At 45.2% G+C, this 24,896-nt stretch overlaps 1 protein-coding gene across 1 annotated transcript; it reads left to right on the top strand.

Moving 5' to 3' along the window:
* Positions 1 to 11,854: 11,854 nt before the first annotated feature.
* Positions 11,855 to 18,918, top strand: LOC118086789 (thyrotropin-releasing hormone receptor-like). The gene is made up of 3 exons (XM_035118781.2): positions 11,855 to 12,237; positions 13,049 to 13,484; positions 18,493 to 18,918. Exons 1-3 carry the CDS (start codon positions 11,855 to 11,857, stop codon positions 18,916 to 18,918), a joined length of 1,245 nt encoding a protein of 414 aa, XP_034974672.2.
* Positions 18,919 to 24,896: the final 5,978 nt, after the last annotated feature.

The raw sequence follows: 24,896 nt of genomic DNA, 5'->3' as shown, positions 1-24,896 counted from the left end.
AAAAACTGTGGAACCTTTGTGGTTTTAAAAGTGACAGTATTTCAGTGGGAAGCTATGGGACACGCACTGGTTGGAAATGAAACGTATGTCCATGCAAATGTGTTTTCAGCCAAAACCGTATTGGAAATAGAATGGCATCTAGCCATCCCAACACAACCATCAACTCAAATAAACATAAATGCACAATAGAAAGGACCCTGCCTAGTGGTAGGACTGGTGCCCAGTGCAAAACCATACTAAGGCATCTCTGAAACCTTTGGCTGAGCAGATGAAATGGCTGTGGCTTAATGGTTTGAGGACTGGGCTGCTTGCTGGGAAAACTGCAGAGACAGAGGTGGGGGGTGCTTGGTGATGAGTGATCCACCATGGAAGCAGACAAAATGTCTTATCTCTCTCCCCCCCCCACTCTCCACCCTCTCATAATAGGTCTGCAAGTGAGTCACCCTCGCTGCCACCTCAGCTCTGCTCTGATTTTATGTTAATCCACAGAAATCTTCCCTTCCAATCTCCCAAGGCAGAATTGCCTCAGTACCTCTCTGCTCAAACTGTTACCCAGAACAACAGTCAAGTCTTCCCTGCTCCTTTGGCTGCTACAGGAATACAAAATCAACTTCTTGGTCTTTGGTCTTCTGACAGGTTGAAACCCCCTTTGCTTTGTGGGTCTGAACAACAAAGTGTGGATGACTAGAAGGGATCAGCTAGATTTAAGAAAAAATCAATTAAAACTATACTTTCCAGGTTTTGTCTTTCTTACTTCAGGCCTTGTATATAGCAGGGAGACATTCACCTAAATATATAGAAGAAAAACTCCTTCAGCTAATTGGACACATACTACTTCAGCAAACATCATGTACCTCCACCTGGTTGCTAAGCAACACCTTCATCCACCCCCCTCTTGACTAGTTGGGTTCACAAACAGAATTTACCCCTAAGTTGTACACAGAATGCTGTTGTACTTCCAAAAGGTGCATAGGTCATTCAATATGTGCGAGCACAACACCCTGTGTTGTTTGTTCACCTCTATCACCATCCTATACACAGGGGTTCCCCAACCTGGTGGCCCCCACCACATAGCTGGACTACAATTCCCATCATCCCTGACCACTGCTCTTTTGGGAGCAGCTGATGAGAGTTGTAATCTGAAGCATCTGAGGGCACTAGGTTGAATGCCATACTATACCACTAGTAGACTCAGTCTCTGAATGTAGATTCTTATGTAGCCAAAACCAGGTGCCAGAGCATAGGAGCCAACTCCTAGAGGCCGTGGGAGCTTTGCCCCCCCCCCAAAAAAATATTTGAGCGGGCTGGCCCCCCACAAAGTTGGAGGGCATTACTACTTAAATGGTGTGTGCACACTGCATCATGTAATTGATTATGCAGGGTGAGGCTTTCCTGGGCCCCCACAATATTTTATTCAGATTGGCACCCCTGTGGCAGAGAGAGGTATCAGCACTCAATAGGCAGCCTTAGGGAAACTACAAGATCTGCAGGAGTACAGGCGGGTAGGGGGGCTCTTTTCTTCTCTTTGAAGCAGACTTGATCTGGAACTCCTTGAATAACCCAGGAGCGGATAGAAAGAAGGGGAAAGAGAGTGTGTGTCTCTGTCTGTCTGTCTGTCTGTCTGTCTGTCTGTCTGTCTGTCTGTCTGTGTGTAATTGATACAATTTGCTTTCAAATATTAAGCAGGATGATTGGCAAAGCCATAAAATGACACATTTCTCACTGAATTGTTTTCAGAGCCCGAGTAGCTATTTTTGCAAAGCCTAGGCAATTTGCCCAAGGTCACTGAAAGAATTTGTGGATGGACAAGGAACTGAACTCAAGCCCATTCTGAACTGAACGCATCCATTCTGAAGTAACTGTGTAGGCCAGACCCTACAGAGAGGTCAAAACACTGAATCCACCCCATATTGTCCACAGAAGACATAACTGACGCTCTCTCTGTGTCCTAGAGAAGGTCACATACCGGTATCAGGACTCCCCAGTGGTTACAGAATTCTGCCCTCATAGATGGCTCAAGAGCAGGCGCCACTGAGCTGATGCCCTCAGCTTGGATGACAGCTCCTGATAGCATAGTCTGAGGGGAGAGATGGCCTTGGAGAATCTCTGCCAGTCAGAGTAGACAATACTGGGTTAGTTTTTACCAAAGGTCTGACTCAGAACCAGCTTCATATGCTCGACTTGGGGATGAAGATAATTCTATAAAGCAGAGGTGGGGAACCTCAGGCTCTGAGGCTGAATGTGGCCCTCAAGGCTTCACTATCTGGCCCTCAGGACTCTCAGCAGAACCCCTCCCCTCCCCAGGTCACGCCTCCTGTCTGGACTTGGGTGCTTTTCCACTTGGTGACAGCTGTCAAAATATCCCTCACTTGGCCAACAGAGCAAGCAAGAAAAAACGACAGATGAGCAGTGGAGTGGCACTTTTTTTCCTTCGCTCTTCCTACACTCCCTGATTGTGTGTTAAACAATGCTGATTGCAATTTATCCCAGGGAAGCAACAAAGAGAGGTTCTCTCCTCTCATACCACAGCCCTGCCAGAGTGGAGTTACATCAGCTGACGAGGGGTCCCCTTATATCTGCCAGCAAAAACTGCATGAGCCACACAGAAAAGGGAGGGAGGGAGAGAGGCAGGCAGATGCTGTAGAAGAGGCAGGAGATACGGAGGAAGGCACTCCGGCAAAGCAGGACGGAGAGGAGAGGAGAGGAGAGGAGGGACGCTGCATGCCTTTAACTCTCCTTCCTATGTTGCCTCCAGTCTCGTCCAGGATCTAAGAATGATGCAAAAAAAGAAGGTAAGTTTTGCAGGAAAAGTTAGTTCCCGGTTTCGTTTTGCTTTTTTAAAAATCAAGGCAATAGGTTTTGGAAAGAGGGAGATCTCCTGGATGGTTACTTGTCTGCTTTGGAGAAAGTCTTTACCAGACCATTTAAGGAATTGCCTTATACCAAGCCAGGCAACTGGTTCATCTAACTCTGCATTGTTTTCACGGACTGGTAGCAGCTTCTCAGGGTTTCAAGCAGAGAGCATTTCCCAGCCCTACCTGGAGGTCGAAGCTGGGTCCTTCTGCATGCAATGCAGGTGCTCTACTGCTGAGCTACACAGCCCTTCTCCCCCCTGAATGAGATGATCCAATAGATTTCAATGTGTAAAGGCATCTGCAGGGACAGGCTCAATTGTGGGTATAGTTTGCCTATCCCAGAGAAAGAAGGCATCTGCAGGGACAGGCTCAATTGTGGGTATAGTTTGCCTATCCCAGAGAAAGAAGCAGAAAAGATCTGGGGATTCTTGAAGGATATGGAGGAGGAGGAACAGCAAACAGGTTTTAGGTGACAGGACACAGAGCTAACAAATCCACCAGCAGCCCTTTTGCAGTAAATGTCTGGGTAAAGCTCAGTCGGCAAGGTAACCTGTCATGCTTTGCATCTTTAAGATGCCTTGGAAAACCATGGAGTTAATGTCCTATTAGAATTCTCCCCTTTGACACTTTGCCTGTGAGAGACACCTTGAATGTATCCTTCCTGCATACTTTGCAAGGGTCACATTGAATGCAACCAGATCTGTGGCACACACACTGCATTCTCACCCAGGCTTCTTGCTTAAACCTTCCTTCCTTCCTTCCTTCCTTCCTTCCTTCCTTCCTTCCTTCCTTCCTTCCTTCCTTCCTTCCTTCCTTCCTTCCTTCCTTATATTTTTTTCGGGCACGTCTGAGTGGTTTATTTTCCAACCCTTGAGTGTATGTTATGTTTAACAGCAAATATTACTTACCGAATAATGAATCTACAAAGGTTAAATAATAGCTTTCACAGTAATGTTTCTTTTTTGGCAATGTGCTAGCTGTGCTGACCTGTCTTGATGAGGCTGCCCCCCCCCCCCAAAAGAGAGAGAAAAGGAACAGAGAAGAATCCATCAACAGCAAGAAGGATGCCATTTGGGCAAATTAGGCCAATATAGGGTTAATGAAACTAAATGTTTGGCATCTTTTGACCCCATTCTTGTTTCTTCACCACTTCCATGTCCATCTATCCTTCTGATGGCCACTCTGGACTCCTTGGGGAGGAAAGGCAGGATATAAATTTAACAATAAATAAATAAATTGCTGGAAGACAAGGCAATGGTTTGATTTCAGCGAGGATTCGTGTGCCTGTGTCTCCTGTTCTCGGCCATGGCATGTTATCTCCAAAACTCACATTGTGGGCACTTGGAGAGAATAATACAGGTTGCCGTAGGAATCTGTGAAGTGGCCGGTGACCTGGGTGACCAGAGGAAGGGCAAAGATGACACAAAATTAGATCAAATGGGAAAGCCCAGAGGGCCAGGGTGTGCCTGTTGGAATGGGCTGGCATCTACTGACTTCAGCCATGTTTTGCGCCCTTTGCGCTCAACAGCAGCAGAAAAAGGTTTAGTTAAGATCAGGGGGAAGCAGCCGCTCTGTTCAAATCCCTCCTCAGTACACACTGAGTGTAGCATCCTTCCAGATAAGGCAGCATATCAGGGAAGGAGAGGCAGTAAGCGGAGAGAGAGAGAGAGAGAGAGAGTGCAAGAGAGGAGGCAGGAGCAAGAGAGAGGAAGAGCAAAGGAATGCATCAATATCTAATAAACCTTACGGCAGTAAATCAATCAATCAATGCCTTGTCGTGGCGAAGGGGCTTGAATAACTCAGAGAAGCTATGAGCTATGCCATGCAGGGCCACCCAAGATGGACAGGTCATAGTGGAGAGTTTTGACTAAACGTGATCCACCTGGAGAAGGAACTGGCAAGCCACTCCAGTATCCCTGCCAAGAAAACTCCATGGACAAAGACAACAGGCATATAAAAGTTATGACGCTGGAAGATGAGCCCCTCAGGTCGGAAGGCGTCCAACATGCTACTGAGGAAGAGCGGAGGACAAGTACAAGTAGATTCAGAGCTGATGAAGCGGCTGGGCCAAAGCCGAAAGGACGCTCAGTCGCGGATATGCCTGGAAGCGAAAGGAAAGTCCGATGCTGTAAAGAAAAATATTGCATAGGAACCTGGAATGTAAGAACCATGAGTGGAGGTAAGCTGGATGTGGTCAAAAATGAGATGACAAGAATAAATATCGACATCCTGGGCATCAGTGAACTAAAATGGAAGGGAATGGGCGAATTCAGTTCGGGTGACTATCATATCTACTACTGTGGGCAAGAATCCCGTAGTAGAAATGGAGTGGCCCTCATAGTCAACAAAAGAGTGGCAAAAGCTGTAATGGGATGCAATCTCAAAAATGACAGAATGATCTCGATACGAATCCAAGGCAGACCTTTTAACATCACAGTAATCCAAGTTTATGCACCAACTACCGGTGCTGAAGAAAGTGAAATTGACCAATTCTATGAAGACCTACAACAACTTCTAGAAATGACACCAAAGAAGGATGTTCTTCTCATTACAGGGGATTGGAATGCTAAAGTAGGGAATCAAGAGATAAAAGGAACAACTGGCAAGTTTGGCCTTGGAGTTCAAAATGAAGCAGGGCAAAGGCTAATAGAGTTCTGTCAAGAGAACAAGCTGGTCATCACAAACACTCTCTTCCAACAACACAAGAGACGACTCTACACATGGATATCACCAAATGGGCAGCATCGAAATCAGATTGATTATATTCTCTGCAGCCAAAGATGGAGAAGCTCTATACAGTCAGCAAAAACAAGACCTGGAGCTGACTGTAACTCAGATCATCAGCTTCTTATAGCAAAATTCCAGCTTAAACTGAAGAAAGTAGGAAAAACCACTGGGCCAGTAAGATACAATCTGGATCAAATCCCTTATGAATACACAGTGGAAGTGAGGAACAGGTTTAAGGATTTAGATTTGGTGGACAGAGTGCCTGAAGAACTATGGATGGAGGCTCGTAACATTATACAGGAGGCAGCAACGAAAACCATCCCAAGGAAAAGGAAATGCAAGAAAGCAAAATGGCTATCCAACGAGGCCTTACAAATAGCGGAGGAGAGGAGGCAAGCAAAATGCAAGGGAGATAGGGAAAGATACAGGAAACTGAATGCAGATTTCCAAAAAACAGCAAGGAGAGACAAGAGGGTCTTCTTAAATGAGCAATGCAAAGAAATAGAGGAAAACAATAGAATGGGGAAAACCAGAGATCTGTTCAAGAAAATTGGAGATATGAAAGGAACATTTCGTACAAAGATTACCATAATCAAGGACAAAAGTGGTAAGGACCTAACAGAAGCAGAAGACATCAAGAAGAGGTGGCAAGAATACACAGAGGAATTATACCAGAAAGATATGGAGGTCTCGTACACCCCAGGTAGTGTGGTTGCTGACCTTGAGCCAGACATCTTGGAGAGTGAAGTCAAATGGGCCTTAGAAAGCACTGCTAATAACAAGGCCAGTGGAAGTGATGATATTCCAGCTGAACTATTTAAAATTTTAAAAGATGATGCTGTTAAAGTGCTACACCCAATATGCCAGCAAGTTTGGAAAACTCAGCAATGGCCAGAGGATTGGAGAAGATCAGTCTACATCCCAATTCCAAAGAAGGGCAGTGCCAAAGAATGCTCCAACTACCGCACAATTGCGCTCATTTCACACGCTAGCAAGGTTATGCTTAAAATTCTACAAGGCAGGCTTAGGCAGTATGTGGATCGAGAACTCCCAGAAGTGCAAGCTGGATTTCGAAAGGGCAGAGGAACCAGAGACCAAATAGCAAACATGCGCTGGATTATGGAGAAAGCTAGAGAGTTCCAGAAAAACGTCTACTTCTGCTTCATTGACTATGCAAAAGCCTTTGACTGTGTCGACCACAGCAAACTATGGCAAGTTCTTAAAGAAATGGGAGTGCCTGATCACCTCATCTGTCTCCTGAGAAATCTCTATGTGGGACAAGAAGCTACAGTTAGAACTGGATACGGAACAACTGATTGGTTCAAAATTGGGAAAGGAGTACGACAAGGTTGTATATTGTCTCCCTGCTTATTTAACTTATATGCAGAATTCATCATGCGAAAGGCTGGACTAGATGAATCCCAAGACGGAATTAAGATTGCCGGAAGAAATATCAACAACCTCAGATATGCAGATGACACAACCTTGATGGCAGAAAGTGAGGAGGAATTAAAGAACCTTTTAATGAGGGTGAAAGAGGAGAGCGCAAAATATGGTCTGAAGCTCAACATCAAAAAAACCAAGATCATGGCCACTGGTCCCATCACCTCCTGGCAAATAGAAGGGGAAGAAATGGAGGCAGTGAGAGATTTTACTTTCTTGGGCTCCTTGATCACTGCAGATGGTGACAGCAGTCACGAAATTAAAAGACGTCTGCTTCTTGGGAGAAAAGCAATGACAAACCTAGACAGCATCTTAAAAAGCAGAGACATCACCTTGCCGACAAAGGTCCGTATAGTTAAAGCTATGGTTTTCCCAGTAGTGATGTATGGAAGTGAGAGCTGGACCATAAAGAAGGCTGATCGCCGAAGAATTGATGCTTTTGAATTGTGGTGCTGGAGGAGACTCTTGAGAGTCCCATGGACTGCAAGAAGATCAAACCTATCCATTCTTAAGGAAATCAGCCCTGAGTGCTCCCTGGAAGGACAGATCGTGAAGCTGAGGCTCCAATACTTTGGCCACCTCATGAGAAGAGAAGAATCCTTGGAAAAGACCTTGATGCTGGGAAAGATGGAGGGCACAAGGAGAAGGGGACGACAGAGGACAAGATGGTTGGACAGTGTTCTCGAAGCTACGAACATGAGTTTGACCAAACTGCGGGAGGCAGTGCAAGACAGGAGTGCCTGGCGTGCTATGGTCCATGGGGTCACGAAGAGTCGGACACGACTAAACGACTAAACAACAACAACGGCAGTAAACCGACAGAAGGTTTCTAAATTGGTCAATTTCCTGGGTTTTTTTAACGGATTAATCAATTCATTATTCAATTAAATGCAAACACATCATTGCACTGCAATGTTCCAGCTCAGGAGCACCAAGCATGGGCTTTCCCTTCTCTGGTGGTGGTAGTGGGCATCTCCAGGAGAGCAATCCGTATGCAGAAGCCTGTTTCCCTGTTCTGATGGCTCTTGCTAAAATCAAGCTGATTGACTAGGTCAGCCAAGAGCTCCTCCACTGCTCACTATATGTCTGGCAATTTTTTTTGGCACATTCTTGCCTCTCCACCACTTCCATGCTCACCTATGCCTCTCACGGCTGTCCTGGGTACCTTTGTGTTTTGCCTGGTGGGAAGGCAAGAATAGGCATTTCATTATAAAAAGGCAAACACTGAGGTTGTTATGGGTATCCTCTAGAAGTAAAAAGCTCATCTTGAGGTTTCCTTTTCATTGAAGCTGGTGGAAAAAGAAGAAGGCCCTGATAAAGTGTGAATGGCAAGGGGTCCTTTAAGAGCCCTGTATCGCAGAGTCAGCATTTGAGTCATGGCCCCTCTGATTCAGTGGGGGACCACATTTTTTACCTGAAGGTAAAGGTCTATTTATGGACTGATCAGATTTCTATCTTCTCTTTCCAGGCTAGCAAACAACAAAATAGCAAAACAATACAATTTTTAAAGCATTAAAAGCTACAACTAATCCAGAATGCGGGAGCTAGACTGGTGACTGGGAGCGGCTGCTGAGACTACATAACACCGGTCTTGAAAGACCTACATTGGCTCCCAGTACATTTCCGAGCACAATTAAAATTGTTGGTGCTGACCTTGAAAGCCCTAAACGGCCTCTGCCCAGTATACTTGAAGGAGTGTCGCCACCCCCATCGTTCTGCCTGGACACTGAGGTCCAGTGCCAAGGGCCTTCTGGCGGTTCCCTCACCGTGAGAAGCAAAGTTACAGGGAACCAGGCAGAGGGCCTTCTCGGTAGTGGCACCCGCCCTGTAGAACGCCCTCTCATCAGATGTCAAGGAAATAAACAACTATCTGACGTTTAGAAGACATCTGAAGGCAGCCCTGTTTAGGGAAGTTTTTAATGACTGATGTTTTAATGTATTTTTAATCTCTTGTTGGAAGCTGCCGAGAGTGGCCGGGGAAACCCAGCCGGATGGGCGGGGTATAAGTAATAAATTATTATTATATTATTATAGTGAAGAACATCTATTTAAAAAAACAACAACAGTCACATACCACCACAGCTAATAATTTCAAGGTTATTTGGAACAGTATCTTTCAGCCATAAAGCCTTGGGTGAATGGGAATGCTTTAAAATTGCTCCTGAATGTTAATAAAAAGGAAGACAAACACATATCTCCAGGGAGGGCATTCCATAAACAGAGAACTACTAACAATAAGACCGTGTCATGGGACAATGCCAACAAAGCAACAGCCAGTTAATTAGTTAACAGTGAAATCCTCTTAATGTTTACTTGGAGTTACGCCCTGTGAGAATGATTCCCTTTTTTCTGATGTTCAGGCTGTGGGTGAAATCTGGCTAAAATGGCACCAACCACACAGAATCAGCAAGCTGGAAAGGGTGCAGAAAAGGGTGGCCAAATAACCAAGGGGATTGAGCAACTCCACAATGAGGAGAGTTTACAAAATAAATGTGGAAGAGGGGTGATGATAGAAGTGTGAAAATTAGGCATGGTATGTTTTGTTGTGCATTTTAATGTTGTCTTTTAAATACTGTGCATTTTAAGAATATTGTGTAATGAGTTTCTATATATATTTTTAAAAAACTGCTTAGAAGCCTATTTTGGCATTAAGTGGTATATAAACTGAATAATGATAATAATAACAATTATTAACAATTATTAGGAGGAATTAAAGAACCTTTTAAAGAACCTTTTAATGAGGGTGAAAGAGGAGAGCGCAAAATATGGTCTGAAGCTCAATATAAAAAACCCCAAGATCATGGCCACTGGTCCCATCACCTCCTGGCAAATAGAAGGGGAAGAATTGGAGGCAGTGAGAGATTTTACTTTCTTGGGTTCCTTGATCACTGCAGATGGTGACAGCAGTCACGAAATTAGAAGACACCTGCTTCTTGGGAGAAAGGTGATTACAAACCTAGACAGCATCTTAAAAAGCAGAGACATCACATTGCCAACAAAGGTCCGTATAGTTGAAGCTATGGTTTTCCCAGTAGTGATGTATGGAAGTGAGAGCTGGACCATAAAGAAGGCTGATCGCCAAAGAATTGATGATTTTGAGTTATGGTGCTGGAGGAGACTCTTGAGAGTCCCATGGACTGCGAGAAGATCACTGGAAGGACAGATTCTGAAGCAGAGGCTCCAATACTTTGGCCACCTCATGAGAAGAGAAGACTCCCTGGAAAAGACCCTGATGTTTTGGGAAAGATTGGGGGCATAAGGAGAAGGGGACAACAGAGGACGAGATGGTTGGACAGTGTTCTTGAAGCTACAAACATGAGTTTGACCAAACTGTGGGAAGCAGTGGAAGACAGGAGTGCCTGGCATGCTATGGTCCATGGGGTCACAAAGAGTCGGACACGACTAAACGACTAAACAACAACAACAAAACTAAATGATGTTAATAATAACAATTATTATAATAATACCACACTGCCAATATAAAAGTGAAAGAACTAACATACAGGGACCATAATACCTGCTAGTAGATCCAAAATATGGAAATACAGCAGTGACAATTAGCCCCACACACCAAATATGCAAGTGTGCTTTTATTGAGAGCAGCAATGCTGCCATTTCTGCTGCTCTCTCCCCAACTTAAGCAAAATTACACACTAACCACACCTGAAACTCACGGCTGTCATTATCAGCTTTCTCCCAATGCTGAGCTACTAAACATTTTGCTGCCACCAGAAGACAATATGATATTTTTTAAAAAATCAAGAGTCTGATTCTCTTCCATGTACCCCAATAGAATTCTTAAGCCACATTCACACTATACATTTAAAGCCCTATGATACCACTTTAAGCAGTCACTGCTTTCCCTAGAGAATCCTAGGAGCTGTAGCTTGTTTAAGGGTGCTGAGAGTTGTTAGGAGACCCCTATTCCCCTCACAGAGCTACAGTTCAATGAGTTGCCTGTGAAGAGGGTTTGAACGTTACACCACTCTGGGAACTGCAGCTCTGAGAGGGGAATACGGGTCTGCTAACAACTGTCAGTACCCGTAACTAACTAACTAACTAACTAACTAACTAACTAACTAACTAACTAACTAACTAACTAACTAACTAACTAACTCACAGGATTTTTTGGGTGGTGATGGGAAGCCATAATGTTTAAAGTGGTAACATAGTGCGTTAAATGTATGGTGTGAATGTGGCATTATAGAATCTAATTTAATTATACCTGCGGGTGGTGCTGTGGTCTAAACCACTGAGCCTCTTGGGCTTGCTGATTGGAAGGTTGGTGGTTCGAATCCCCGTGATGGGGTGAGCTCCTGTTGCTCCTGCCAACCAAGCAGTTCAAAAGCATGCCCCCCCCAAAGGGCAAGTAGATAAATAGGTACCGCTCTGGTGGGAAGGTAGACGGTGTTTCCATGTGCTGCTCTGGTTTCGGTGTTCCATTGTGCCAGAATTAGCTTAGTCATGCTGGCCACATGACCCGGAAAAACTGCCTGGCTCCCTTGGCCTGTAAAGTGAGATTTACAACCCCAGAGTCGTCTGCGACTGGACTGAACTGTCAGGGGTCCTTTACCTTTACCTAGTCTCTTTATGTTTTCTCAATATTTGTAACCATTTTTTAAAAAACAAACAAACATGTAGATCCTTCCCTGTGGTATGTTTCCTTTTTTTAATTGTCTGATCTGTGTACTTTCAGGACTTCCCTGTCTGACTGATGGAAAGTGCTGATGGGGTTGAATGGGAATGAGGAGACCTTGCTCTGTGGAATCTGATTCTGCCCCTCTCTTGACCCAAACAACCAGCAAACCTTCCTCGCTTCCATCCCGGCCATGGAGAACAGCAGCAGCAGCAAGTTCGACAGCCCCACCAACATATCCCTGGTGGGCAGCGATAGCCCACTGGATGTTCTCGAATACAAGGTCATCTCTGTCTTCCTGGTGTTGGGCATCTGCGGAGTTGGCATCATCGGCAACGTCATGGTGGTGCTGGTGGTCCTCACCACACGTGAGATGAGGACTCCCACCAACTGCTACTTGGTTAGCCTGGCTGTGGCTGATCTGATGGTTCTGGTGGCTGCTGGCCTGCCCAACATCTCTGACAGCCTGGCAGGAACGTGGATCTATGGGTTTGCTGGGTGTCTTGGCATCACCTTCTTTCAGTACTTGGGCATCAATGCATCATCCTGCTCCATCACTGCCTTCACTGTGGAAAGGTAAGAGAAGATTCTTAGGAGTAGCTCCATTCTACTAGACCAGGGGTATCCAATGTGTTGCCCTCAAGATGGTGTTGGACTCCAACTCCCACCAGCCCCAGCCAGCATGGCCAATGGCCAGGAAGGATGGGAGTTGTAGTCTAGCAACATCTGGAGGACCACAAGTTCCACATCCCTGATTTAGACTCTAGAGCAGGGATATCCATCTATTTTATTGCTATCATAAATCGATTTGCCACTCTTTGTCATTACCAGAGGGTGGTTAACAGCACAGAATTAAACAGTGCACCCAGATACACCTTGAACAGAAGCAGTCTAAAAAAGTAAGGGAGGAGGAAATCAGTCTAAGATGTAAAAACAATGCACAAGCACACAATCTTCTCTCTATACAAAAGTAACTCTTGATCCCCACCCTCAGAGAAAATGACAGCCCCTCCTGGGTATCACCTGGGAGCTTTTCTCTCTCTCCCAGTTTCTCCCCCCCCCAGGAGATATTCACATCCCTGCCCATCATTCAGGGTGTTTTCATCCTCATTCTGCCACTTCATACAGATGTGGTACTTGCCCCCTAGTGGCACCCCAGTGCCATTGGACCACCACTGGGCAGCCTGGTGCCTACTGCCTGCCCAGCTTCTCTCTCCATCTTGAAACATGCCCTTTGAGTGGGTCCGATTTGCCCGTTTTTATGCAGTGGCAATTCATTAACATTGCCCCAAATCAGTGTTAAACAGTAAGTGGCATCCCCACTGCTCTTTCAGCACAGTGTTATGTCTTTACTCACAAATAACTTCCCCCTTCTCATCTCTGCCAGGTACATTGCTATCTGCCACCCAATGAAAGCACAGGCGATGTGCACGGTGTCGCGGGCCAAGCGCATCATCACCTTTGTCTGGATCCTCACCTCAGTGTACTGCACCCTGTGGTTCTTCCTGGTGGACATTGCTGTCAACAAAAGCCAGCAGCTGGAGTGCGGCTACAAGGTCTCCCGCAACCTCTACCTGCCCATCTACCTCCTCGACTTCGCCCTCTTCTTCGTCACCCCTTTGTTCCTCGCCACGGTGCTCTATGGTCTCATCGGGAGGGTCCTCTTCCGCAGCCCCATGCCACACCAGCCCACTGCCTGCACCCAACGCTGGCAAGACCAGAGTGGCAAAGTAAGGATCAGCAAAGAGAGGAATGGCACAGAGGCCAGCCGGAGCAAGGCCAGTGGCTCGAGAACCAGAGTGCCTGTCTCGTCCAGGAAGCAGGTAACACAGAACCCTCTGGAGATTTCCAAGTGCTGCCAAGTTCAGGCCAATGGGCAGGCAGGTTCAGCCTTTCGGGGGGGGGGGACTGGAGAGAACAGTGTCGTACTGGCAAGAGGTCCAAAAGCTCAGCAGTGTATTCTATGATCGACACAATCATAGTGTGTTAGTGGCGGATTTGTTCTGGACCACCCACACATCATTTCACTCTCTTATTTGTTCTGCGATGCTCCCCCAGTGTTATTGATTGATGGATTAAATATATTTCTATCCTGCCTTTCTCACAAGTTGGGACCGAAGGCAGCTTACATTTAAAAATATTGATTATAAAACAGAAAAATAAAAACAAACTCGTTAAAAACAAAAAATTAAAACCCTTTTAAACTGAGGATCTTTGCATCCAGATAGGTTCATATAGGGAGATACGTTACTTCATTATTGCCATCTAAAAGGGCATATTTGCATGACAGCACAACAGAAGTGGGACAAATAAAATAAGCTGGAACATTTATAAGATAAAAAGTTAGAGGGTTTCAAAGGAAGGTTATGGGGTTTGCACAGACTGGAAACCAAGCAGTATGTCTGGCACAAAGCTTTTACAGGTGGAAAGAGGATTGAAAGTGGAATCGCATGTGACCACCCCAATACCACCATGAGCACAAATCATGATGAATGCAATAAAGGGGTGTTGGGGTTGGAGGGACCCATAGATAGCCTTGTAAACTAGAGCAAGCCTAAAGTCTGCCCAACCCTGATCTTTGGTGAGGTAGGGATACAGAACTGCAAGAAGCTGTCATGCAAAATACACCCACTGAAATCACCTCTTTTACCCACCTATTAAAGATAGGGAGCCCTGTGCTCCCATCCTCCCCCACTTAGCAGCTCTAATCTGTGGATGGACCCAGCATCCAGATTACATCTTTCCACCCACAGCTGTAGCCTCCAATTGTTTCCCTGGCTTATTTTACCTCCCCTCTCAGCTCTTAATTAATATCAATGCTCTGATTAATATTAATATTTATAAAGCACACTTTCAGAGAAAATGTAACAAGGTGTTGTACAGCATAAAACCATGATACAAAAGTAGCAACAGTAAAAACATCAATAACTTATCAATAAAAAACAGTTGGTTTTTTTAAACACAACCCAACACATTCCAGAACCCTGCCCGAAAAATGCAGTTTTTAAAACATGTCCAAAAGAAAGCAGAATTGACTTTTGGTCAGGATTGGCTGACCAAAACTCAGGGGCCCAATGGGCCACCAAAAGTGTATCATCAGAAGATGTCGGTGGCCTATATGGAGCATAAGGAATCAGGATGTGCTTCTGGGCATGTGCAGAATGCATTTGTTTCCCCAACTAACAAACAAATAAACCCCAAGCTGAGCAGGGAGGGACGAAGGGTTTCTAAATAGTAACTTGTGAATTTCCAAGCAAATCCAAGTCCTTTTTAAAGAATCGCTCATATGATGTGTCACCTTCCCTCTGCCAACATTTGTCTCGTTCGGCATGCCAACACGTTGGCTTTGCATTGAATTGAATTATCACCATCGCCGTCTGCCAAGCAAGGAGCCAGAAGCATTCTCTTTTTTATTTATTTATTTTTTAAAATTTATTTTTATTAAATTTTATAGCACATACAGAAAAAATATAAAATATATAAGTACAAAAAAGAGAACAAAGTAAAAACCAAAAAACAAAGAAAAAGGAACAAAGAAGAAACATTTCTTTAACAATATCATATATAGTTCTTACTCTGTCAACTTCCTCCTTCCCCCCCTTCTACGTTTCTATTAATAACTAATACAGCACTCTCTACTTCTTAAACCATGTCTTCTTCTAGAATACTTATTGTAAAAAAAAATCTTGATCCCTTTTAACCACACATTCCCTATATTTCAGAATATCATTTGGATCTAGAAATCTTAATAATTATTTAACATTTAAACTTATTCCCTTCTTACTACGGTATATCTAAATGCTTCTTCAGCCTCTTTGTACTTCCACTTCCCTTATTATCTATTCTTAATCTTATAATTCTTTTCCAAATAGATCTTGAATTTCTTCCAGTCTTCTTCCACCGTCTCATTTCCCTGCTCTCGGATTCTCCCAGTCAGTTCAGACAGTTCCATAAATTCTATCAGCTTCATCTGCCAAACCAGAAGCATTCTCGGAGCCTTCATCAACATTGCATGGTGGCGATAGCTTTGCCACTGTTTTGTTTTAATTCTTTGGAAAGAGTCTTGGTACGAAAAGGGGAGGCTGAAAAGAGAATTCTAAAGTGAAGCTGCACAATAGATGGTGCCACTCCCACCCCGCAAATCCAGGGCTGATGATGGCTCTGGGAAATGCTTCTCTTGTTCCTACCTGTTTGTTGGTGGATTTGTAAAACTGCTCTACAACCAGAGAAATGCCGAGCGGTTTAGAGAAATTATACACACACACGAGTAATTTCGTTGTTCCCGCAAGGGGACAATGACAATAAAGATATCTTATACAGTGGAACCTCGGTTTACAAACACCTCGGTTTACAAATTTTCAGTTTGCGAACGCCGCGGACCCATCTGGAACGGATTAATTCACTTTCCATTACTTTCAATGGGAAAGTTCGCTTCAGTTTATGAATGCTTCAGTTTATGAACAGACTTCCGGAACCAATTACACCCATGCTTCGGGTTAAGTACGCTTCAGGTTGAGTACTCCGCGGACCCATCTGGAACGGATTAATCCACTTTCCTTTACTTTCAATGGGAAGGTTCGCTTCAGTTTATGAACGCTTCAGTTTATGAACAGACTTCCTGAACCAATTGTGTTCATAAACCGAGGTACCACTGTACACATATACATACAGATCATAAACGAGGAGAATTAAAGCTAATTCCCAAGCTAATTTGGGAAGGCTTGGGAGAAAAGCTTTTGACAAATGTTGAACATGTCACGATGCTGGAGCTTGCTTCACTTTTGAAATGAGAGAATTCCAGAGAACTGGTGTCATGATGCTAAAAGCATGTGCTAAACCACAGAGCCTAGGGCTTGCTGATCAGAAGGTCAGCGGTTCGAATCCCTGCTCCCGTGAGGGGTGAGCTCAAGTTGCTCGGTCCCAGCTCCTGCCAACCTAGCAGTTCGAAAGCACATCAAAGTGCAAGTAGATAAATAGGTACCGCTCTGGCGGAAAGGTAAATGGCGTTTCCGTGCACTGTTCTGGTTCGCCAGAAGCGGCTTAGTCATGCTGGCCACATGACCAGGAAGCTGTACACCAGCTCCCTTGGACAATAACGCGAGATGAGCACCGCAACCCCAGAGTCGATCACGACTGGACCTAATGGTCAGTGGTCCCTTTACCTTTTTATTCCACACTTCAGTTGAAAGAGCCTTCCAGATACCAGTGATAGGGCTTCCCCTGTCCTTAAGAGAAATAAGAAGAGTGCTGTTGGATCGAGCCAATGACCCACTGAGTCCAGCATCCTGTTCTCGTGGTGGCCAGGTAGATAGCTGTGGGAAGCCCTCAAACAGGACATGAGTGCAGCAGCCCCCTCCCCTCATGTGGTTTCCAGCAACTGGCATTCAGAAGCATTACTGCCTCCAGCTGCGGAGGCAGAGCCTAGCCATCATGGCTAGCAGCCATCACTAGCCCTTTGCTCCATGAGTTTGCCCAATTCTCATTTAGAGCTGTCCAAACTGGTGGCCATCACTGCCTCCCATGGGAGCGAGTTCCATAGTTTAACTGTGTGCTGAATGAAGAAGTGCTTTCCTTTCTATGTCCTGAATCTTCCAAAATTCAGCTTTATTGAATGGCTGTGTCTTCATCTTCTAACGTTTCTCTATCAACTCCCTCCATGCCACAAAAAGAAGGGTTGGGAGGGAGAAGGAAGAAACAAAGCTCTTGTAATGACCAGCTGGAATGGAACATTTTGTTGAAGAGGAGCCAAAAGTTCTTAGTCTTCCAGGTGAGCCAGTGGAGAGACTTTGCAGTTCCATCTCTCCATGTTTACACACAGGAAAGGGGTGCTCTAAGGTAGCAATGGTCAAATGGTGGTGCAAGGGCTGCATTTGGGCCCTGGGCACTAAGAAAAGCAGAAAAAGCGCTACTGACTTGGATTCTTTTCTTTTAACTCAACGCTTTGCAGCATGCTGCTTCCCACAGTAGCCAAAAGATGCTTTCAGGATACCCTCCGGCAGAGGCACGGGAGGAAGAGCCATATCCCTCGTTGTTGCTCCCCGGCAACTAGTATTGTGAGATAGACTGCCTCTGGAAAGAGAGGCTCCATCCAGATTTCATAGCAAATGGCCATACAATGGATCTCTCCTTCTCTGTGAGTTTGTCCCATGCCCTTTTTTTTGCTCATATCTATTTATTAAAATTGATATGCCACTTAATTGTAAATAAATAAATAAATCTGAAAGTGATTTACACAACGAATAAAACAATGAGATTATCAGTAAAAGCAACCATTTAAAACATTCAGAACTAATTAAAATCTACGATAAGCTAAAAACCAAATTTATTCATGCATTGATTGTACATTTAAAATCCAGATGCAAGAGTCAAATGAAGTGTCAAGAGTATCCTGAAACCACAATACACTTCAGTTATCTTGCAGTTATGCAGCACAAGTAAATCTGTATCACGTGCAAGGGAAGTCCCACCATCTCCTTCAAACCCGATCTCTAATATAAAGGCAGTCTCGGTGCGGCTCAATTACTGTGCAGATATCTGCCAAATGCAGGTTGCTCTTAGATGCCCATTAAACATACAAGATGGGGTAGCAGAAAATTTACTTTTGCTGCATAATTCTTGATAACATGAAGAAAATGTATGCAATATAAAAATGACCTATCTGTCTCATTCCTACACCTTTCTGGAACAGATCCTGGCAATATGTAGCATTGGTGTAGAGTTTTCTGATCTATGACATCCCAAGCAGACAAGCAAATGGAAAAAGCAGCTGAAAAGCTGCAACTTGTGAAAGACATCCAAGCCACTTCTCTCTTTTTTTTGGCTCCTCTGCAGGTGACCCAAATGCTGGCCGTGGTGGTGGTCCTCTTTGCCCTCCTCTGGATGCCCTACCGGACTCTGGTGCTGGTGAACTCCTTCATGGAGCGCCCCTACCTGAACCGCTGGTTCATCCTCTTCTGCAGGGTCTGCGTCTACGCCAACAGCGCCATCAACCCCATCATCTACAACCTCATGTCCCAGAAGTTCCGCCTGGCCTTCAAGAAGCTCTGCAAGTGTGGGAAGGTGGAGCAGCAGTCAAGGCACAGATTCTACACAGCCTCCAGCATGAAGAAGGAACCTGCCGCCCACCCGCATGGGGACATCAAGGCTAAGGGGCCACCGTCCCCAGGAGGAGGCAAAGAGGAGGACTTGCCTGCTTTGGAGCAGGTGCCTGCACCTGAGAAAGAGAAGGAGAAGGAGCCATATTTCAGTGTGCTCTAAATGCCCCAGTTCCCCTTGCCTCGCTCCTTTCTCACTTCCCAGTAAAGGACTTGGTTTACTTCTCCTAGTAAACTAGATCCATAGGAAGAGAGGAAGCTGATTTAGACCAAGTCAAATGACTGGTTTATCCAGCTCAGAATTGCCTACACTGACTCGGTCTCTACCTGGAAATGCCAGGGATTGAACCTTCTGCATGCAAAGCAAGTGCTCTCACTGAGCCATGACACTTCCTTTAAATATAATAAGATCTCATGGTTCTTGTTTAAATAGGAATTTGCCTTCTGGCTGGCAGAGGCTGTCCAGGATTTCAGACTGGCGACATTCCCAGCCCTGTGTGGAGATGCTGGGGAATGGGCCTGGGACCTTCTGCATGCCAAGCAGGTGAGCTGTGGTAACTGCAATATAGGAAGTTGCCTTACTGAGTCAGACCCATGGCCCATCTAGCTCAGTCCTGTCTATGCTGACTGACAGTGGCTCTTCAGGGCATGAGGCAGGGGGCTCCTCCAGCCCTGCCTGGAAATGCCAGAATCGAGCCTGGGACCATCTGCAGGCAAAACTGGTGCTGTGAGCAACCCCAAGCTATATTTCAGGAGCCCAAATCAGTGTTCACTCACCATTTTGAACAGAATTGTGTTTCTGACTCTGGGAAGGAGTGTCAGGGCTGGAGCCCTGCTACAAGTTCTGTACTCAGGACCTAAAGGATGCAAGGGGACAGACCACACCAGCCAAGGAAGCCTCTTGGCAGTGAGAGGCCAGGGCAAGCCAGATAATCTCTTGGACCCCTATAAAAAGCTGGCATCTTAAGCTTGTGCACAGGTCTGAGCTGAGTACCTAGAGACAGTACATTTCCCCTTGCTGCCCAGGTATGAGAGAGCTGAAAATGGGGGAAGAAGAAGAGGGTCACTCCATAGTCCACTGACCATGACTTGCTTTGCTTTGGCCTCTTTGATATACAGGGGAGAGACATTAGATAGATGATAGATAGATAGATAGATAGATAGATAGATAGATAGATAGATAGATAGATAGATAGATGATAGATAGATAGATAGATACGGTAGGTAGATAAATAGATAGATAGATATTTCTCCTTTTTATTTGCCTCGCTGCTCTAGAAGCAAGAGACAAGATATGCTTAACTCTCTCTGCTCCCATCTCCCTCAAACTGGTGCCCTCCAAAGGTTTGGGACTCCAGTTTCCATCAGTCCCTGCCAGCATAGCAGGTCAGGGATGCCAGTGATGTGTGGAGGGCATCCCAGCTCTCAAGGCTGAAAACAGGTTGTGCTAGAATTATCTTGCTGGTCTTACAATGGGCAGAAACACAGTTGCATCAAAGGGCTGAGTTGTGATTCCTACATGGCAGGGGGTTAGGTTGGGTGACCCTTTGGGTTCCCTACAATTCTATAAGTGCAAAGTCGCCCAGAAGATGCTCAGTTCAACAGGGACAAGCTGTCTGAAACAGCAGCATCTAAACCTTTGCAACTCAGCCTTTGAACTGCTATGTACCCCTTTCCACCCCCATCTAGGAATGAGTCAAGGGTAGCCTTTAAGAAAATGTTTTTTTGAGATATTTGGTGACTTGAATTGGGTAACTACTGGGCATGGCATTGCATGGCAACAGACACTGAATAAAATGTTACAAGGCTTCAGTGGTAGACTGTAGCATCCATTGGGGGCAGGCACAGGTGCCCTGGTGCCATCCACATGTTGCTGGACCACAACTCCCATCAGTCTCAGCAAGAGATGATGGGAATCGTAGTCCAACATCTGGATGTCCTCACATTGGCTTTTCTGGATCAGGGGGAAGGTGTACACATGATGGTGGCAAAGTAGACTCTGGAAAGTAAACTCTATTGTGCATGTTGCCAGTGACCCATTTCTGCTCGCCTTGAGCTTTGTGGCTAGGTTCCCCTTGACACTGGAGCTGTCCAGTAGGACACAGCAAAGGAACTACCCAGCCAAGGACAGGCAGGCTTTATAGAGCTGCCCCAGCAGCTTGAGCAAACCTAGCTGTGGCAGCAGGTGTTTTCAATGCTGCTGTCTGCCTGTCCTAGTTCCTGGATTGGAAATATGACCACCCTGGGACCTGCTGGTGAAGGGAGGGTAATAAAATTAAATATAATTAGAATGATGATGATGATAATGCAAACATGCCTAGGCTGGAAGTTGCCTGGAGTAGGGTGTGTGTGATGGGACAGGGAAGGAAGCGCTGGCCTCACCCTTATATAAACAGTCAAACCAACTGCTAGAGGATGAGCAGCAGCCTTGTAATTGGAAAGCTCCACAGCCCATGAAACTTTGAAGCCCTTTGTATAGCATGGGAGGAAAGCTAAACAAAATAGATAAGTATTTCAGAATTTCGGGCAAAGACTGTGAGTGATGTAACTCTGTGCAGAGAGAGAGGTGGATAAGAGAGAATGGAACTGTGGAGAGTGCATAAGACTTAATTAAATGAGGTGGAAAAACAATTCTCGTTTGAAACTTGCACTTCTGGGGTTGAAAAGAGGTTGGAACTTTGTGCAGGAATAACATCCTCACTGGGTCTCCTCTTAAACCTAGAGACAGACCCAGGGTTCTGAAGGAACCTATGTTGCTGCAATTTGCTGTACACCTCTTAAAGAGAAAGTTAAAGCGGCAAACAAGTTCATGGAGTAGAGGGCTATCAATGGCTGCTAGCCAAGATGCTTATGTTCTACCTCAGGCATCCCCAAACTGCGGCCCTCCAGATGTTTTGGCCTACAACTCCCACGATCCCTAGCTAACAGGACCAGTGGTCGGGGAAGATGGGAATTGTAGTCCAAAACATCTGGAGGGCTGAAGTTTGGAGATACCTGTTCTACCTCCACTGTTGGAGGCAGAATGCCTATGAATTTCAGTTGCTGGGAATCCCAGGTGGGGAGAGGGTCCTGCTTGCATCTGGGTGCCCACTGTCAGAACAGGATGCTGGACTAGATGGGCCATTGGCCTGATCCAGAAGGCTCATCTTATGTTCTAAATGACCACCCTGTTTTGAGATCACAGTCAACAGCAAGTGGAAGGTGGATGTTCTAGAAAAACTAGGGAACCACTGGGAACAACCGGTCCCATTGCTTAATTTCAAAAGAGTAACGCTGCAGAGTGAAAAATGAAGGAAAGTATCAAAGGATGCCAGGGAGAACAGGTTTTTTTTGGTTTTGATTTTTAAGTTTGCTAACCATGACTCTTTGTCAATGGGATTTCCCCACCTCTTTCAAAACAGAAAAGTTCATCTCTCATTGTCTGCTTTCTGTCCTTTGGTAATTATCCCCTGCCCCCACACAAAGAAATCCAAAGACTCTCAGAATATACTCCCAACGGTTTCTAAAATATCAGTCCTCAAACCTACCGAATCAAAACAGCATTAAGCATGCTGGCTCCAACTCAGAAGCTACAGCTGATGAGCAATTTATTCCTCCCAGGCATAATTCAGTATGGAAGTTCAAAAGACAAATCACTTATTTAAACCTCCCTCCCACAAGACTGGAAAGAGACAGAAAGGGACAGCGTGCTAGCTTATGGTCTCAGCTCAAAGTTGTTTTCCGTTGCCACACTCGTGCGTGAGCTTTAATTGAAAATGTATAATGCTCTTTAATCTTGGTTATTGTAGGCCAAATGATTTATGCACACAAAATATGCGAAGTGAGTTCTCTTTCTCTTCTTATTGCATAGATGAACACATCATCTTAGAAACGACCAATATGATTGGCTTTCTATTGCTCCATTGGTGGGGATGTATGGGAGATGTGCAGCTTGTTGTGTGGCAGTGGAAATCTCCCCTGGCTTTTGGAATGCTCCAGCAAAATTGAGGCCAAAATTGTAGCCAAGGGCTAAACTAGATATGATTATGTTAGGTAAAGGTAAAGGGGCCCCTGACCATCAGGTCCAGTCGTGTCCGACTCTGGGGTTGCGGCGCTCATCTCGCTCTATTGGCCGAGGGAGCCGGTGTTTGTCCGCAGACAGCTTCCGGGTCATGTGGCCAGCATGACAAAGCTGCTTCTGGGGAACCAGAGCTAGCGCATGGAAACGCCGTTTACCTTCCCGCCGGAGCGGTTTCTATTTATCTACTTGCATTTTGACGTGCTTTCGAACTGCTAGGTGGGCAGGAGCTGGGACCGAGCAATGGGAGCTCACCCCGTTGCAGGGATTTGAACCACTGACCTTCTGATCAGCAAGCCCTAGACTCTGTGGTTTAACCCACAGCGCCACCTGGGTCCCATATGATTATGTTAACTGTGGTTAATTAGATGAGTGTAATGATTGTGAGAGCTGGAACATGATGAAGGCTGATCGCCGAAGAATTGATGCTTTTGAATTATGGTGCTGGAGAGTCCCATGGACTGCAAGAAGATCAAACCTATCCATTCTGAAGGAAATCAGCCCTGAGTGCTCACTGGAAGGACAGATCCTGAAGCTGAGGGAAAGATTGAGGGCACAAGGAGAAGGGAACAACGGAGGACGAGATGGTTGGACAGTGTTCTCAAAGCTATGATCATGAGTTTGACCAAACTGCAAGAGGCAGTGGAAGACAGAAGTGCCTGGCGTGCTCTGGTCTATGGGTCACGAAGAGTCAGACATGACTAAACGACTAAACAACAACAACAACAACAATGAATGTGAACTTTTTTTTGTGGTCATGTAAATATCAGCCACCAGGAAATCTGAACAACCTTAAGATCACAAGGAGTATTATTTTAAAATATATTTTATTATTGTGGAGGAAAATTGAGAAATAAATGCAATAAGAAACAAACTCCTATCATCCCCAGCTAGCATGGACAAGGGTCAGGGAAGAGGGGAGTTGTAGTCCAACAACACCTGAAAGTCATCACTATAGTTGCATTGAAGACACCCTGCTTTAGTTTATCCATTTTCAATGCCAGAGTGCTCTTTATCTTTAGGACATGGGCCACAACAGAAAAGGTCCTGCCTTACTCACCAATCCTTATTTTGTCTTGCTTGAAAAGATTTCTACCCTGTCTTTCCACCAGTAGCTCTTCAAGGGAACTAATTTGTTTTTGCATTGTTATTTATTATTATTATTTATTGAATTCATCTACCACCCAATACCCAAAGGTCTTGTAGCTTTTCTCTAACAGCTATAAAGTATGCACAACCGAGACTCACCTCAATATCTGATGGGAAGGTGGGGAATACATATGGAAAATCTAGTTTTCAGGGTCAGTGTTGTCTTGGGGAAAATGCCAGGAGAATCCACAACACCTGTGTGAAAATCTGCAGGAGGAAGAGGAATGTGAAGTTTGCTAGAACCAGGACAAGCTGAGCCAGCCCCATGTCAGATTCAGCAGAGCCCTCAAAGTTCAGCAAGTTCAGAGAGTAATTGGGTGTATAATAGCAATTGGGTGTATAATTAATTTAATAAATATGCTTACAATGACAATACACATAGGTTAGCTCAGTGGTGTGGTGGAGCAGGAGCAGGAACAAGGTAACTGATGGATGTTCCTTGCTCTGGCAAGTGGATGAGGTGATAACGAGGCTTTCAAGCTTTGCTATTGTTTGTGGCATGTAAAGGAAGAGAAAGAGGAAAATAAAGCAGAGGTTGGGTACTTCCTCTTCTCTTCAGTGGTGTTCTGACTTCAGCCCATCTTGTATCTTGAATTAAAAGCTAAAGGTTGCATTTCAGGTGGCTGAAGACCTTTTGCTAAAGATCAATGCATTTTACAAGCTGAAACTATACACAACCAGAAGGACCACTGAGTCCAATGGAGCTTACTCCTAGGAAACTACAGGATTGCAGGCATGCCAGATGACACCGCTTATAATAGAAGAATGTTAGAAGATCCTGTCTGCTGCACCAGGCCAATGGTCCATCTAATTCAGCATTCTCACAGCGGCCAACCAGAGGCCCCAATGGGAAGCCTGCAAGCAGGACCCGACTGCAGCAGCAATTCTCCCCACTTGTGATTGGTATTCAGAGGCACATTGCTTCTGATTTTAGA

This window comes from Zootoca vivipara, chromosome 6 (genome assembly GCF_963506605.1).
Source record: "Zootoca vivipara chromosome 6, rZooViv1.1, whole genome shotgun sequence".
Taxonomy (NCBI): Eukaryota; Metazoa; Chordata; class Lepidosauria; order Squamata; family Lacertidae; genus Zootoca; species Zootoca vivipara.
This window is presented reverse-complemented; position numbering and strand designations above follow the sequence as displayed.